Here is a 17,637-nt window from a genome sequence, read left to right on the forward strand (position 1 = left end):
CTTCTTCTTCTTCTTCTTCTTCTTCTTCTTCTTCCTCTTCTTCTTCTTCTTCTTCTTCTTCTTCTTCTTCTTGTTCTTCTTCTTCGTCTTCCTCTTCCTCTCCCTCCTCCTCTCCCTCCTCCCCCTCCTCCTCCTCCCCCTCCTCCTCCCCTCCCTCCCCCTCTCCTTCCCCCCCCTCCTCCTCCCCCTCCTCCTCCCCCTCCTCCTCCCCCTCCCCTTCCTCCTCTTCCTCCCCCTCCTCCTGCCCCCCCCCCCCGCCCCCTCCTCCCCTCCCTCCCCCTCCTTCTCCACCCCCTCCTTCTCCTCCCCCTCCTCCTCCTTTTCCTCTCCCTCTTCCTCCTCTTCCTCCTCCTCTTTCTCCTACTCTTCCTCCTCCTCCTCTTCCTCCTCCTTCTCTTCCTCCTCTTCTTCTTTTTTAAGAGATTGTTTCTCTGTGTAGCTCTGGCTGTCCTCGAACTCTTTCTGTAGACCAAGCTGTCCTTGAACTCAGAGATCTGCCTGCTTCTGCCTCCAAAGTGTTTGGATTAAAGGCGTGCGCCCCCACTCCTGGCTCAAATTTGTATATTTATAAGGAGAAATAAAATAAAGACTAACAAAATAACGTTTCCTTCTATGTAAATAGTTAGGCATGACTAGACTGGATGTCATAATTATGCAAACCCACAGAATCACTATGAGAAGGAGCAGACACAGGGTGGGAGGTCTGCTGGGTTGGGAACTTGATATAGTTAGTGCTGTGACTTTAGCTGACCCAGCGTTATGAATATTGACAAACTTTAGTCAGGTTCTCAAAGTCTTCCCTTAACTCGACAACAACAACAAAGTTAGCACTGTTAGAACTGTAAAAACAAGTCAACCGTGGTTCGGTTCTTGACCTGGCCGATTAGAAACAGGTTTTTACCTTCACAGCAGACCTTGAAGGATATGTGAAACTTGTGTTGCTTTTGGGATCAGTTTTTCTCTTGTGGAAATGTCCTCTGTGGGCAGTCTGGAATCTCATTTCCTGTTAATTAAGTCTCCATCATGCACCGCAACATCGAGACAAACAAAAATAGCAGCACGGATTTCCAGGGCAACCTTCAATATTGGTATTGTTCTCTTTGGAAACTCCTCTTAAAATTAACTTGTAGTCTGAACAATTATAAATACCGCAAGAGTCACGGAGAAGTGTAGTTTCTGAAGTTGTTTTTCTGAGTCGCAAATACTCTGGACACATGGGATTCTATCACAGACTTTCCTTTTCTCATCTGAAACTCGAATTTCCTGTTGTCTTTGTCTCTTAATGCAATGTTTGATTTTCCTTTATCACATGCCAGTTTCTGCTTATTGTACATCATTGCTAATTTTCATCTGTGAGACAGAAAAACATCACAGCCAGCGTTGTGAGTTAACATTCTTCGTGTTCCTGGTTGGCAGTAGGAGAAGAAAATAGAAAGAATGGTTATCATTCAAGAAACCGGTGGACAGTTAAGTCTAGTGTGCCACTGAGGTCCCGACCAAGGCGTTTGCTGAGTGAGGTGCCAGTGTGTGTCAGTTCACAGGGAGCCTTTAACAGTCTCTCTGGGGGCTTGGACTTAAAGCCTCTGGAAAGAGTGCAAGCAGCAGGGCCTAGGGAATGTTTTCAAAACCTGGTTTTTATCATCATGGTTAGAAGGAATGGAATAGACTGATGCTTTCCTCAGAAATGAAGCAATTTCAAGTAGTTTGATCACGTTCTATATTCATGACTAAATGGTCTGATTTGACTTTTGAATGGCAAAAAAAAAAAAAAAAAAAAAAAAAAGAAAAGAAAAGAACTTTTTTAATTCACTAAAACCAATGGAAAGATAAACACGTTGCATGGAATGATCCAGAATAGAATGAAAGAACATTTTCTCCCAGTATCTATTTATTATTTAGACAGATCAATATTAATTATATTAAAGACCAGAAGTTTCTTTTGACAAGAATTCTCGAAATTAGCTGCCGAACCAGTAATTGATTCACTTTCTGAAGTGTATTTCGGCTGCCAGGTTGCCTAGCTGATCACATCAAGAGGTTTTCAGAGGAGGATAATGGATTGATTAAAACCTACTTTTACAATCGTCTGCCCTGTATGGTCTCTGCCATACCTTGTCGAATACTCTTGTTCAGTGGCTCACTTGGCTCAGGCAAAGGTACAATCTCTTGGCCCATTGACACTGTGTGGTCCCTTTCTGCCCACGCAGTCTGTCCCTGAGGGCATCTTTTAAACTTCTAGACTTTTATAACCAAAGAAAACTCTTTCAGCTCAATCGTGGTTCTCCCTTCAGTTTTAATTAAATTTTTAAAAAATTCTTCTCTCTCTATGCGTCCCGACTGCAGTTTGCCCTCTCTCTCCTCTTCTCAGTTCTCCCCTCCAAGTCTCCCAGATCCACTCCTCTGTTTCCCGTCAGAAAAGAGCAGGGATATCAATCAACCACAGCATAACAAGATACAGTAAGAGTAGACACAAATCCTCATATCAAGACTGGACGAGGTAACCCAGTGGGAGGAAAGGGGTCCTAAGTGCAGGGAAAAGAATCAGAGACACCCTCCACTCCCACTAGTCACACATGAACACTGAGATACACAGCTATGACATATATGCACAGGACCTGGTGAAGACTCATGCAGGCTCCGTGGTTGTAGCTCCAATCTCTGTGAGCCCCTATGAGCCCCATTTAGTTGATTCTGTGGGCTGTGCTCTTGTGGTTTTCTTGACCCCTCTGACACCTCCCTCTCTTCAGCAGGGTACCCTGAGCTCTGCCTAATGTTTGGCTGTGGGTCTCTGCCATCAGGTGCTGGATGAAGCCTCTCTGATGACGAGTGGGCTAGGTGCTAATCTATTAGTTTACCATGTTGTATGTAGTAAGGCCGCTTGTTTGTTCCTGGCTTCTCAGACTCCCAAAAACTACATTATTGATTGGCCAATCACTTAAGCATATTTCTAGTTAGCTCTTACATGTATTATTACGTGGCCTATCGGCAAGGTTCCAGCTCACGTCTTTCTCCTCTGGTGGTTACATGGTGTCTCTCTGACTCTGCCTTCTTTCTCCCAGCATTCAGTTTAGTTTTCCCCACCTAGCTATATTCTGCTAAGCCACTGGCCAGAACAGCATCTTTATTCATTAACCAATAAAAAGAACACATATGCAGAAGGACTTCCCACACCAGTAGCAGAGTAACTCAATGTTTAAAGATAACAGCATTGTAGTTTCTCGTCAGAATGAAGAACTCTGCATTGGTCTGCTTAACCTACTTTCATTCCAAGACCAGTTGGAAGTAAGCATCTTAGCACATCTTAGGCAGTGTATAGCAACCCACATCCCCAAGGATGGCAATGACAGCCATGGGATGCTGTGTTGCATTATTTGTTGATGCTTCTTTGATGCATTAGAATTTTTAGTAGGGGAATATATTTTGCTAAACAGGTTATGTATAGTCTTGTGCTTTTCAAACTAATTTGACAGCAAAACGGTGAACTTTTTGAATACCTTGTGCACCTTGGTGATTAACAGTTGCCAGTTCAGTACTCCTTCCTGCACAACTGGCTTGTTGGTTCTACTGAGTCAGATTTTAATATCATGGCTTCAGGTAAGTACTGGTGTTAGGTAGCTGCCCGCAAGATCATTTGAGTTGTAAATGTAAGCACTGTGCAAGACAGAGTCCAGTCTGATGATCAGCCTTCTTGGAATAGACTCCTGTGATTTAATATTTAGCAGCATATGTCTTCCTTTCTACCAGATGAGAATTATGGAAGTCATTATGCCCTGTTTCTGCCTTGCTTATAAAGCAACTTAAATAAATGTACAAACATGGCAGTCACTTAGTGTTCATGCTGCATGTGCCAAGGGGTTTACTATCCTTGTTTATGTTTGGGAATTTTTTTTTTAAATTCCAGGTCATGAGCCTTGCTTTCTCTCTCTAATATTAGTATGCTTTCTAGTGTCTGGATTACTGAGGAAATGAAATGCACTCTCTTTTGTTAATTGTTTAGGCATGTGTTTAGCACATTCTAGAATGCTAAGTGGAAGCACTTGCCTCAATTACACCAGCGATTTTTAACATTCTATGTTTCTGCTGTCACAACTTATTTCTTTTACAACTTTCATTTTTCTTTTTCAAAAGATAGGGTTTCATGCAGCGCAAGTTGACTTGAACTCATTATGTAGTTGAGGATGACCTTGAACTCCTAATCCTTCTTCCTCAGCCTCCTGAGGAATTACAGGCACATCATCTCGTTTTCTTCTTTTTTCCTCCTCCTTATCTTTTTTTGGTGGCACTAGCCCTTGAACCACGGCTTCGCGCGCTCTATTGCTGAGCTCTGTGCCCAGCTCTTCCCATACTTCACTACATGGAACCAGCTCAGATGCGAGCGAGGTATAGACAGCGGAAGGCCGGGTTACAAAGAGCACTAAGCAGGACCATGATAATCACTGTGAGCAGCTCTGCGTGGAGTTCATGGCAGAAATGACAGACTTGTAAACAGTGTTTCCCAAGCCTAGGTTATTAGGGGCTGGCCAGGCGGACAAAGGAAGGCTCACTTGAACAGAAATATGAGTCAGGTGTATAATTTTTATGAAGTAAGAATATATGGGGCATCAAGCTTGTCGGCAATAGAACATACAAGACTTGCTCTAGCCGTTACCCTCTCCTCAGGGATTGTATCCTTCCCTCCAGTCCACTCACATCTAGATATGAGACCAGCCCGCTGCTCACACTCATGTCTAGATATGAGACCAGCTGCTCACACTCATGTCTAGATTGGTGACCAGCCCTCTGCCCTCTCCAACTTCATCATGTAGTTAGTCTCACGAGTGTGCTGATCAGGAAAGTTATCTTCCCAGCTACATGCTTTTTCAAATGCAAAGGCTCTGTTAATTAAGCCAGGACAGAAGTATGACCTTGTACAGTCTTTAGCAGACTGCATATTACGGGTTAGCGCCTTTCCTGTGAGAGCTACAGTCTTCATAGTTTTGTGTCTGTTAGCTCTCCTGGTATTCCTGGCTTTTTTACAGCAAGGTGGAAACTCAGAATGTTAGTTTTCCTGTTTTGATTTCCCTAGCCACATGTTTTATTTTCTAGCTCTAAGTAATATTTTTATTTGTGAGTCTGTTCTTTTTTTGGGGGGGGGGTCTTGGTTTTGGCGTTTTTTTTTTTTTTTTTTTTTTGCTTTTTCGAGACAGGGTTTCTCTGCAGCTTTAGAGCCTGTCCTGGAACTAGCTCTTGTAGACCAGGCTGGTCTTGAACTCACAGAGATCCGCCTGCCTCTGCTTCCCGAGTGCTGGGATTAAAGGCGTGCGCCACCACCGCCCGGCCTTGGTTTTGGTGTTTTGAGACAGGGTTTCTTTGTATAGCCTTGGCTTTTCCGGAACTCACTCTGTAGACCAGGCTGGCCTTCAACTTACAGAGATCCACCTGTTTAGGCGTGCACCACCACTGTCTGAGTGACATTTTCATTGAAAAATCTGACTTGTATATGGCTAGATATTAAGTTCAAGCATTAAGAAAGACCCACTGGTTCCTATGGAGCCTCCCAGCTTGGTAATAACCAGAGGGCAAATGAAAGGACAAGGTGAAACTGAGGTATTGGTGCCTTAATCTGGTACCCACTTGACAAAGACTAAATTCTGGATCATATGCCGTATTACATAATGAATTTTGTATTTTACAGTTATATTTAGGCTGTTGAAATTAAATTAAGGTTAATGATTTTCGTTGTTCAGAATTGGCTTAAGTGAAAGCTAACTTTCGTCTTCGATGTCTTTTCCTGCTCTTGTTTTCTAGAAAAAAGCTTGGCCGGACCACAAGCGGGAATGCAGATGTCTTAAAAGCTGCAAGCCCAGATATCCCCCTGACTCCGTGAGACTTCTGGGGAGAGTCGTCGTCAAACTTGTGAGTACACAACCCATGAGAGAAGCCTAGATTTAATTTGATAAAAGCAATTGCTGGTCAGACCCGTATCCATGTGATGGAAGGAGAGAACTGGCTCCTTAAATTGCCCTCTGAGACATACACACACACACACACACACACACACACTGAGTGCATGAATAAATAAATGTTTTTTAAGAGTTACGAAAATGATATATAGAAAATAATATTTAAAAAATGTCATTGAAGCTGGGTATGGTAATACACACCTTTAATCCCAATACTCAGGAGGCTGAGGCAGGTGGATTGCTGTGCGTTCGAGCTACATCGGTCTACAGACTAATTTCCAGGACAGCCAGAGCTACATAGTGATTGTAGTGGTGTATCATGTCTGAAAACAAACAAAATATTTCATTTAGCTATCCAAGTGTGGTCAAATATTTATATATTGGAACAGTCACCTTTGTCTTCTCCTTCTCCTTCCCAGATGGACGAGAAGCCCTCGGAGTCAGAGAGGCTTTACTCATTCTACGATCTGGAGTCCAGTAAGTGATTACTCGTGACTGTCTTCAAACCTATCATTCGCCAGCTGAGCTTCCCTCCGTCCCTCTTCCTATCCCTCTCCTTCCATTGTCTCCTCTCCCCAGAGGTTCAGTCCTGGCACTCAGCCTGTGGGCCACAACCATCTGAAAACAAATTATTTTCCATGGTCTTAGGAACTGAGAAAATGCTCAATTATGAAGTAGCAATGAAAATGGTATTATGGTTGGGGGTCATCGCAGTATGAGGAACTGCATTGAAGGGCCATAGCATTAGGAGGGTTGAGAACCTTCTAGGCCTAGGGCCTCACTCATGGTAGGTACACCCTTAGCCACTGAGTTACCTCCACATACTACTTTTAATGACAATTTTGCTTTTCTGTGTTTATTACATGAAGCAGACCGGAAGAAGTCTTTGTTTTGAGAAACAGCTAACACATAAGTTTGTCTAGTTGATATAGGGTAGTTTGGGAACATATAAGTTTGTAAAGATCTACAGTAGACATAGCTGTGTAATTGGGCAGATAGACTCATCTTCATAGGGAAACTGTTGTAGAGGGTTGGCGCTATGAAGAATTATTAAATATGGTATGAATGTTAGTTTTATGACTTTGTCAAGCTTTATCGTAAGCACTATATAGTCTTTTCCATGAATATCTGTAGCTTTGCAGTGAGAGCAGGAAGCCCCGACCTTTAAATGATGGCCGATAAACCCCTCTCTTTTACCGGAAGCCTAGAGCAGGGAGCTGTCAGTCAAGCCAACCCTCTTCTGGTGTTTGGCTGGACTATGCTTGTCTAAGTGAGGCTGTTTGGGGCATGTAGTGCTCACTCTGCGAATGCTCCACCTAGAAGGACTCCTCTTCAGGAGATCTTTCTTCGGTCACAACCACTCCAGACACCCTGCACTGGCTTGAGAAGACAGGAGCCTGAGCCAAGCCTTGGTGAACTTTAGATGACTCGGCTGCTGCTCTCGTTCAAGATGGGAGTGGGAACATCACTTCATGAACTTGGAAAGAAGCTGTTCGATTGGTACAAGTACAACCCTTCATTTGCATGTCCAACTTCCTCTGTTCCTGGCTCTTTCGTTATTAGGCTGGTCACTAAGTTCAAGTCAATGTGAAGACTCCTGGCGTCCTGATACCCTAGGCTCAAGAGCTGTCATACCTAGCTGGTGCTGAGCTGCTGCCAGCTGCTGCTGTCACAGATGTTGCTTAGAGCCAAGGGCGTCAGTAGCCAGCTTGTTTCAGTTTGGCAGCACTTGGAGTCCAGGGCTCCATGCCTCTGAGTCCCTTACCCAGTGCGCTGTCCTTAGCTTCTAAGGTCTCCATTTATGCACTTCTAGTTTTTATGAATGGAAGCCGTGATCTTTTGAATCTGTCAATCCAACCCATAATCCTTTGCAGTACAAGGGAGTACTCATGATTTCCTCCTGAGCAGGACCAAGGGATCTCATTCAGTGTGTTAGTAACATAGCTGTTAGTCGAAGTGACAACATTTGTCTTGTGTTTCGCCTCCCTTTATCCCCTTCTCTTCTTCCTTGGTTTGCTCTCCATGTTAGCAAAGAGTGAGGCATGAACAGCGTCATCCCAGGGAATCCCTTGGTGTGGTCAGCTCTTTAGATGCTAAGAAAAGCTGCAGGTACAGACGACTTGGGCTCTGTGACAGTGGTGAGCATTGTTCTTTTCCTGAGCCACCATGGTGGTTGCCAGCTGCCATGGGTGCCCTATGGCTTCCCTGGTGTGGGTGTCAAGTACAGTCAGGTTGATTTTGCTTCTGTGCAGCCACAGGTCCTCTTCACTGAGGGTGCACGTGGTCCTAGTCTCAAAGTAGCCTGAGCACATAGACTAGGTTGGTTACACTGTTTACCACTTCTGGATAGAGATGAATGAGAAGATGATCTCTAGGTTTACAGTTCTAGAACCTCAAGTGTCAATGGTAATAAATTATTATTTAAGAAATCATGGGCTAATTATTCTGTTGGACAAATAATTGGAAGAAAATATGCAAACCTGACATGAGGAAGAGCGTTAGTTCAATCTGATGTGTCTTTTCAAGTTTTAATAGAGAACTAATTAGTCATTTTTCTTTGTAGTTCTGCTGTGTAATTAACACCATTTGTAGTGAATTTGACTATTAGCATTAGCTCTGCTCAGGAGCAAACCATTGCATTGCCTTTGGTGAAGTGCTCTCAGATGTTATTAGCGTGTTAGTGCACTCTTAGCCTTAATATGACATATTATTTAAATGTGGTGTGTTAATTTAAGATAATGCTCAAGGAGTCCATACTGGCTTTAGAAAAATCTCTTTTTATGTGTGCTTTTTAGGAAAATGTAATCGACACATAAAGTATCTAAACAAATTTATGGTCTTCAGTGTATGTATATAATATGTAACAGTAAAATCAGGGTAGTTAGCATTACCATTTCAAAATATGTATCATTTGTGTATATTGGGAACCTTTGGAAGTTGAAAATGTTTCAGTAGAGTAATTTAGCATAAATATATAATAAGTAATGATAATATCAGAATGACAAGTGTTTTATGTCAGAAGTGTGTCATGTTTTTGTGTTGGGAACCCTTTGACTATTTTCATCTGGTAAGGGCTTAAGCCTGTATGTTACGGAATAGCAGTATGGATTCCTCCCAGCTAGCTGTATTTTGGTACCCGTTGCCTAACCTCTCTTCCCTCTGTTCCCGCTGTCCTTTCTTGCATCCGGTGATCACTATTTCACTGTTTTGTTTGAGATCTGCTTATTTCGTGGCTACCTTTGTCAACTCGATTAGTCACCTGAGAGAAGGCTCAGATGAGAACTGCTTAGATCTGGTGGGCGTGTGAACATTTCTGCGTGGGATCATTTAGTTACTAGAGCATGTAGGAGAGCCCAGCCCATTCTGTAGGGCATTTCATTTGTGTTTTAATAAATAAAGCTTGCCTGAAGATCAGAGAGTAAAACAGCCTCACTGGTCAGCCTTACAGATCAGGCAGTGGTGACACACATCTTTAATCTCAGTAGCCACACTAGTTGCCATAGAAACTGGGCAGTGCACACCTTTAATCCCAGGCCTAGGGAGGAATATAAGACAAGAGGAGAAGCCGGGCGACGGTGGCGCACGCCTTTAATCCCAGCACTCGGGAGGCAGAGGCAGGCGGATCTCTGTGAGTTCGAGGCCAGCCTGGTCTACAAGAGCTAGTTCCAGGACAGGCTCTAAAAAGAAAAGCTGCAGAGAAACCCTGTCTCGAAAAAAACCAAAAAAAAAAAAAAAGAAAAAAAAAAAAAAGACAAGAGGAGACAGCTCACAGACACAGTCTCTTTCTGAGATTACCGGAGGCAGGATCGCCATTTTGGATTGAAGTTGGGGTAGGAGCCATGGCTGGCTGCTTTGCTTTTCAGGTCTTCAGGTCAAACCCCAATTTCTCTCTCTGAGCTTTTATTGATCATTTCTCACCATGCCTTGAGCAAGTGGTCCTGAGCTGTATAGGACAACTAGGTGAGCCTGTGCCTGTGAGTGCGCCAGAGAGTGGGTCACCTAGCACCATCCATCTGTGGCTTCTGCGTCGAGTTTGGGCCTTCAGTTCCTGCCCCGACCTCCCTCAGTTGTGACTGACCTGGAACTGTAAGCCAGATGAACCCTTTCTTCTCCTAATATGCTTTTGGTCAGTATTTTATCACAGCAGCAGAAAGGAAGCTAGACAACCTTTTAAAACCTCCTCCAGTGGATGGGGATGTGCAATATTTGTCTTCCTGTGCCCGGCTGATTTCACCGTGATCTCCAAGTTTGTCCCACTATTTTTTTGAATGCCTTGATAGTATGTTGCAGTATAGATGTGCCGTATTTTCTTTCTCCATTCATCCTCATTCCTGGTTTTGAGAACTATCTGCAGAGCTGCAGTAAATTTGACGTAGCACTGTTCTGCACACTGTCTGCACGACATTGTGGAGGAGTTTGCCCGTGTTTCCGCATCTTTGCCAGGATTTATTATTTTATGCTTTTGGATAATAACCATTCTAGCCAGAGTGAGGTGATATCTCATTGTTTTAGTTTAGTGTCATTAGTGCCGTGGAATATTTTGTCGTGCATCTGATCACCATTTGTTTATCTTTTTGAGAGCATGTACTTCCCTTCATCATTTCATATTGCTGTTGAGTTCATTTTCATCGCCTGAGAGTCCTCCAGTCGCCGTCATTGTTTATTTGCTTATTTTTTGTTTTTACTTCCTAATCGAAGTTTCTCCTCCCTCCCCTTCTTCCCTATTCCTCCCCCACTGCCCCTCCTCTCCCTGCTACTGAGTTATTTTGAATTCCGTATGTAATCTAAATATTCGTCCCTGGTGGTGAATGACTGGCTGGTTTTCGTCTGTTATGTAGGTTGTCTCTGTGCTGTACTGATTGTTTTCTTTATACAGATATTTTTGTTATTGTTTGATTGGGTCTTGTTTTCTAATTTCTGTTTCTCTTGGTAGTATTTTGTCGTTATTGTCAAAAGCTTTGTGCTCAGATCAGTGTCCTAAACCTTTTCTTTTATGTTTGTTCACTAAAAATTTCATGGTTTGGGATCATATATTTATGTTTTTGATACATCTAATATTGCCTTTGTGTATGAAGAGAAATAGAGTTCTAGTTTCATTCTTCTGTGCATGAATATCTACTTTCCTGGCACGATTTATTGAAGGCGCCATCTTTCCCTTTAATGTGTATTTGTAGCAACTTTGCTGAGAGTCATGTGTAGTGTGGGCACAGATGATTTCTGGCCTCTGTGCTCTGGTGCAGTGATGGGCAGGTCTGCTGTCATGTCCATGGCATGTTCATCGGTGATGTTGGCCTTGTAGCGTGTTTCTCACATGAGATATGTCACGTCTCTATCGTTGCTACTCTGGGTGGCTTTGGCTTTCCAGTTGTTTCTCCTGTTCCTGGGAAGGTTGTCACTGTTGATCTCTAGGAACCACATTGAGTTCTTAAATCACCTGGGAGAGTGTGGGTGTCTTAACAATGTTAATTGTTCTAATTCATGCGCATGGGCTGTTTTCTTTAATGTTTATGTTCTCCCTCCCTCCCTCCCTCCCTCCCTCCCTCCCTCCCTCCCTCCTCCCTCCTTCCTTCTTCCCTTCTCCCTCCCTCCCTCCCTCCCTCCCTCCCTCCCCTCCCTCCCTCCCTCCCTCCCTCCCTCTTCCTCCTTTTCGGCGTCTTTCATCAGAATTTTGTAGTTGCAGAGGGTTTCGCTCTTCTGGTTAAATCTCTTCCTGCATGTCTCATTTTGGGGTCACAATTGTGACTCACATTGTTTTGTTTCTTTTGACATTAAGTTTGCCATTAATGTATAAAAAGTCTACCCAGGCATTGGTGGCACATGCCTTTAATCAATCCCAGCACTCTGGAGGCAGAGGCAGGCAGATCTCTGTGAGTTCAAGGCCATCTTGGTCTACAGAGAGAGTGCTAGGACAGGCTCCAAAGCTACAGAGAAACCCTTTCTTAAAGAAGAAAAAAAAGTCGTAGTAACTTTTATGCTGGTTTTGTACCCTGGAACATTACAGAATTATTTTATTTTATGCCAGTTTTGTATCCTGGAACATTACAGAATTTCTATCAGCTTTAGCTCTTTTCTTATGTCTGGTGTCTTTCTCTTTAACCCCAATGTAAGGAGAAGAGGCATAGCCTTCCATCCCTGTCTCTGTTTGTCCAACCTGGGCAGATTTTTGTTATGGTACACATTTTGTCTGACAAACTTCGATTGTTTAAACTTCATATGAACTTTGAATATCTAATTTTCTTCCTTTTTAACCTTTCAGATAATACTGTTTATGAGTCAGTTGTGACCTACTCATGAATTATTATGGGGAAAAGTCAGCTTAAATTCACTGCTTTAATTAGGATTTATGACGGTACAGCTGTGCACCGTGATGTAAAAGATCTGGTAACGTGCAGCTGGTTTGGGTTGCTGTACTTTTAGAGCCCGTCTGAGCATTTATTTATTTATTTGTTTGCTTGTTTGTTCGATAGCTCTGTGATGTATTTTGTAGATAAAGCTGGATAGAATTTAACTGATATGATTTGTTTCATGATTTGTAGTTGTCAGGATAGATTGCATGTCAGGAAAGATCTTGTTTAATAGCCATCATTGAACACCTGAAAATTATCCATGATGTCCACTTGGTGATTAAACTATTTATTCTCTTTACAAAAAAGATATTGACAAACTCACCGAAGAGAAGAAGGAGGGCCTGAGGCAACTTGCAATGACATTCCAGCATTTCATGAGAGAAGAGATTCAGGATGCTTCTCAACTGCCGCCATCTTTTGACCTTTTTGAAGCCTTTGCAAAAGTAAGTTTGAAGATTCATCTCTCTATTGGTGCTGAGTCAGTCCTTTACCCTTTGCCATCTGCAAACATGTCTAGAGCCTCGATGGTACATTGAAGACCGTTAATGCCTGGTATCACTGAGGAATTCAGCATTGTCTGGACCGAAAAGGGTCTTTTCTGCTTTTCCAGTAATGGTGCTGGAGATTTTCCATTGCTAATAATGCAAACATCCACTTTGGAGAGTTCATTGTCTTTTCTTGAAAGAGCAGCATATCTATTTCATTACTTTCTACTGAAGAATTTTGTTTTATTGTTGGACTTATTTTTAATGTTGGTTGTTTTAGTCAAGTAAAAAAAAAGTCTATTGGAATCTATTCTTTTAAATAATTTGAAAACACATCAGTTTCTAACTTAAAATAATCTAAAGATCAGATTAGTGGAATCTAGGGTTAAAGAAAAAAAAAACAGACTTACTTAGTGTTCATCTGTGCTGTGTTAGTTGGAGTTACATGAAGTGTCCTGTCTGAGAATGAGCCTGAACGTTTGCTTTGGCCCAGGCAGCAAGGATGCAGTGGGCGGGGATGGCGCATGCACGGCACTCCCCACACTGCTCTGGGTCTGCTGTCTTTGTCCATTTCTTTTTCATGGTTGTCATGCTTTACATTGGAAGATGACTTTGCCATTTACCTTGAAATTTGTAAAATACGGATTTTATAGCATCCCCCGGTTATTTTAAAGTATGCTTCCGAAATTGCCTATCTGGTGAACTTAAATGTGATTATTTTAATTGCTAGGGATTTATTCTCGATTTTTATTTTTAAAGTCTGTCCTGTATTTTTCTGATAATAAGATCTTAGCATTATATTCTGGCTTGTCTATAATTTGAAGTTGGTCTGAAATATGGTTGCTGCTCCCTGCTTGTTTATTTCACGCGTTCTTGAAAAATTCCACACAGCCTCTCGTAGTTCCATAGGTGCAGCCACACAGACTCTCGTAGTCGCATAGGTACAGCCACACAGCCTCTCGTAGTTCCATACGTACAGCCACAAAGCCTCTCGTAGTCGCATAGGTACAGCCACACAGCCTCTCGTAGTTCCATAGGTGCAGCCACACAGCTTCTCGTAGTCGCATAGGTACAGCCACACAGCCTCCTCGGTGCTCGGCACTGAAAATGCGTGTGGTGTCTGGTGCTTCGTCTCTCACCCCAACAGTGCTACTGCTCTGTGGTGTCATTTCTGCTGTCGGAAAAAATCTTCCATAACAAGCGTAATTACAGTGAATATTCACGTAGAGTGTCTGCAGAACACCGCTAAACCTAAAACGTGAGGGGATGCCTCGTTCCTGTTGTTTATTGTTAAACATCTTCAGTGGCGTTTATCTTGTGGAACTCTTTCCGTGTCAGACATGAGAAGCGTTCTGGCCTTCCAGTGAAAGTGGGTAGATGTTTTGGATAAATCTTGAATAATAAGCAGTCCTCCTTCCCACACACTTGTAGTCGTGCTTTCTATATAAGTGGAACATTTCGGGCCGGGGACAGGTCTCAGGTACAAAGGTGCTGACCGCACAAGCGGACACTGTAGACTTCCCACCCCCAGCACCTATGTAAAGACTGGCTGTGGGGGTGCACGCTTGCAACCCTAGAGTGCATAAGAAATGTTACAAGCTGGTCCATGGGGCTCCCTGGCCCACCAGTCACTTGTCCAGTCAGGAAGTCGCAGGTCTCAGTGAAAGTCTGTCTCCAAAAACCGAGATGAGTGGTTCCTGAGGAGCGACAGAGGAACACACACCCGCACAAGTGCACACGTGTGCACACACACCCGCACAAGTGCGCACATGTGTGCACACACAGAGGTAAACATATATGTCATCGAGAGTTTGGAGTCTAGTTGAGCTCAGACATGTAACTTGTCCTAAGATGTCTTTAGTAAAAGTCAGAGGAAAACAGATGATTAACTGGACTCCACGTCTCTTTGCCGAAGTGTCGTCAGGTAATATTTCATCGCTTATGGTTATCTTTCTGCTTATAAATTTATCTGTAGAAGAGATCACTCTCTTGCTTTTCCTCCCTCAGGAAAATGATCTTAAGCTAATCAGTGTCCTTCAAACCGCAGAGAGGCCCAGAGTACTGAGTGTATGGGAATGCGCGGGCCTCTTCAGCACCCCGTGGGTGGAAGGCACTGAGCAGAGGACCTTTCCCACTCTTCTAGCTCATACCCACTTTATCATCATTTTACAGTCACCCAGAGAGAGGAAACGGGTGGCACCATGGCGCATGCCCTCTTGTAGGCTGCTCCTGTGTGCCACATGCGAATTGTCCATACATGACTTTCACGTGTGGTCCTCCTCCTTGGTCTGTGAAATGGGGCTTTCCCTGGCCTCAGGAAAGACCGTGTATTCTGGGTTGGTTTGGGTCTCTTTATATTCATTTATGTAATATGTCTCATTAGACTCAGTACAAACTTTTGTTATTAGCCTGGGTCTTTGTCACCAAAGGCCCGTGCATATTTTGGTAGGAGCGAATCTTGTTTATTCAAGCTGGGCCCAGTCAAGGACACAGCGACTAATCCCTCAAAAAACTGTCTCTACTGGTGGCCTTAGCTGCTGGACCCTCTGGTGAGGGTGGAACCCTCTGGATTTTCCGGTGGAAGAGTAAACGGCTCCTCTACTAGACCAGTTCTTAGAAATGCTTCTAAAGTTGTAGTTTTTTGCCAGCAAAATTTCTGCCGACACTCTAGAGACCTTGCTGCGTGGGTATTTTGTGGTCACAGTCGCCATGACTTCTTAGCATTGGCATTGGGTTGCTTTTTATCACTCCCACATAGCGAACGCAATTGACATGTAGAACCCAGGAATTTCCCATGTGCTGTAGCTGATGAATTTGTTGTTTGGTTGGTAAAGCTGAGCACCACGAGATATATTGGAATAAATCCATCCCCATTCCCCATCCAAGCGCAGCTATCAAGGAGGCTGGGAATTAGAAATTGACCAGAATTTGAGAAGCTTGTCTGCAGATTGGTCCGCGGTGGTGTTGAGAGGCTTGGTGGGGAGTGTGGTGCTCTCATTGGCTACCCAGTGGGGGCATCCACGAGAGAAGACTGAGAAGATCAGTGTGTGGAAGATAGGCTCAGTCGTTGGGTTCTTTCTGTCAGAGTTTGAACGAAAGCTGGAATGCTTACTGTTCACATTGCTGTGACCTGCCCTGGCCTCCAGAAGTCCCACACAAGAAGAGCTGGGTGCCATGAGATCTCGTGGATGAGAGAGAGAGAGAGAGAGAGAGAGAGATAGAGAGAGAGAGAGAGAGAGAGAGAGAGATAGAGACGAGACGAGGCAGGCACCATTCACAGATCCTTTAATTGTGTGCTACGTGGTTTCTTCTGAAACTTAAAGTCTAATGTGTCTTGGGGGCTATAAAAAACTAACTCCGAAATTTCGAGGAGGGGAGGGCAGTGGTGACTGCCTCTGAGAATACAGAGGCAAGCCGAGGGGCGGTGAGGTGGTCCGGGAGATGTCAGTGAGGGTGCTTAGAGGAGGTAGAGTGCTGTGGTGGATTCATGTGCTCATTGCTCCACCTTTGCCTCCTCCCTGCGAGCCCTCCCCTCCTCCTCCCATACCACACATTGCTCTTCTTCTTTTACTTTCTTATGAAGTTTCTAGTTAGGTGTTGAGGTGGGTTCATCTAGGAAGGGCAAATAAAGGACTGCTCTAATGAAGTCTTCAGGTCGAGTCCTAGATATTTGCTCCAAATGCAGAGAAAGAGTGTATAGTAATTCTAGTTATTAACTTACAAGATCAGAAAAGCACAGCTAGTGAGCCCCGATTCATTTACTTAGTTAAAAATATTTCATTTTATTATTTTATGTGTTTGGGTCTTGCTTTCATGTAATTAAGTGCACCTCATATGTGCTGTGCCCACACAGGCCAAAGAGAGCACTGCATCCCTTGTATTGAAGTCACATACAGTTGTTAACCAGCGTTGGGTGCTGAGACTCAAACCTGGGTCCTCTGGAAGAATAGCCAGTGCCCTTAACTGCTGAGACATCTCTGCAACCTTGAGAGGAAAGATTTAAATGGCTGCTGTGTGGTGTGACAGTTAAGTGATTTTCTCAAAGCAAGAAGTGAAATTCTTCTGGTCTATATTCTCTTATCTTTGCATTTGTACACATTCAGATACAAACACACACACATACACAAATGCACAGATAGACAAATACAGATAGGAGAATTTCATTTTTTCTCTGAGAAAATACATGTGTGTGTGTTCACATGTGAATAGGATGTTAGTTAGTATCTCCTTTGTGTGTAAAAGTGAGGACTAACTAAGTTGCTTGGTAGTATCTGACGCATTCCTCTGATCGTCTCCTGCCGTTACTCTGACCTCCTGCATTATTGGCATTTGAGGATAAAATGTCAGCGTTTTATGCCTCCCAGTGGTGTCGTTCAGCCTTGAGCACAGACTGCGAGTGGTTGTAAACCTGAGTTTCAGACACTTGCTCACTGTTGTGCTCAGCGCCGGTGTCTCTTGAGATGCCGTCAATTACCTGTCTTCATGAGAAGAAATTTTGTGGACAGAAAATAGTATCTCTGCCCTCGTAAGCTGTTTCTGTTTCAGTCCACAGCTATTGTGGCAAAAATCCCCTTATGCCTTCGGTCGTAGCTGCTCACTTGACTCCTGAGTGTTTCCTGCAGGTCGTGTAGAAAGGAGGTGAGGGATGAATTCTGTTTCGCAGTTGGACCTGAAGAGGAGAAAGCTAAATTGCAAGTGTTTTCGTTATCATTACTTTCTGAATGGACTGCACCACGTAATACTTCTATTCATCATAATTGTTAGAATGGTTGTGATTAGGCTACGTGTAATTTTAGCAAACAGCTTTGAGGTTTTTATAATAAATGCACAGAAAATATATGTTTAGGGGTTAATGTAGGGCTC

At 43.5% G+C, this 17,637-nt stretch overlaps 1 protein-coding gene across 1 annotated transcript in view; it reads left to right on the forward strand.

The window, feature by feature from the left end:
- Smyd3 (SET and MYND domain containing 3) overlaps positions 1 to 17,637 on the forward strand; it is a 560,425-nt gene that overhangs the window by 111,763 nt on the left and 431,025 nt on the right. The window contains exons 3-5 of the mRNA XM_038349799.1: positions 5,788 to 5,895; positions 6,362 to 6,419; positions 12,596 to 12,732. Of these exons, the coding sequence (XP_038205727.1) occupies positions 5,788 to 5,895; positions 6,362 to 6,419; positions 12,596 to 12,732 (303 nt within the window). The remainder of the gene's footprint in view (positions 1 to 5,787; positions 5,896 to 6,361; positions 6,420 to 12,595; positions 12,733 to 17,637) is intronic.

This window comes from Arvicola amphibius, chromosome 12 (genome assembly GCF_903992535.2).
Source record: "Arvicola amphibius chromosome 12, mArvAmp1.2, whole genome shotgun sequence".
NCBI classification, from domain to species: Eukaryota; Metazoa; Chordata; class Mammalia; order Rodentia; family Cricetidae; genus Arvicola; species Arvicola amphibius.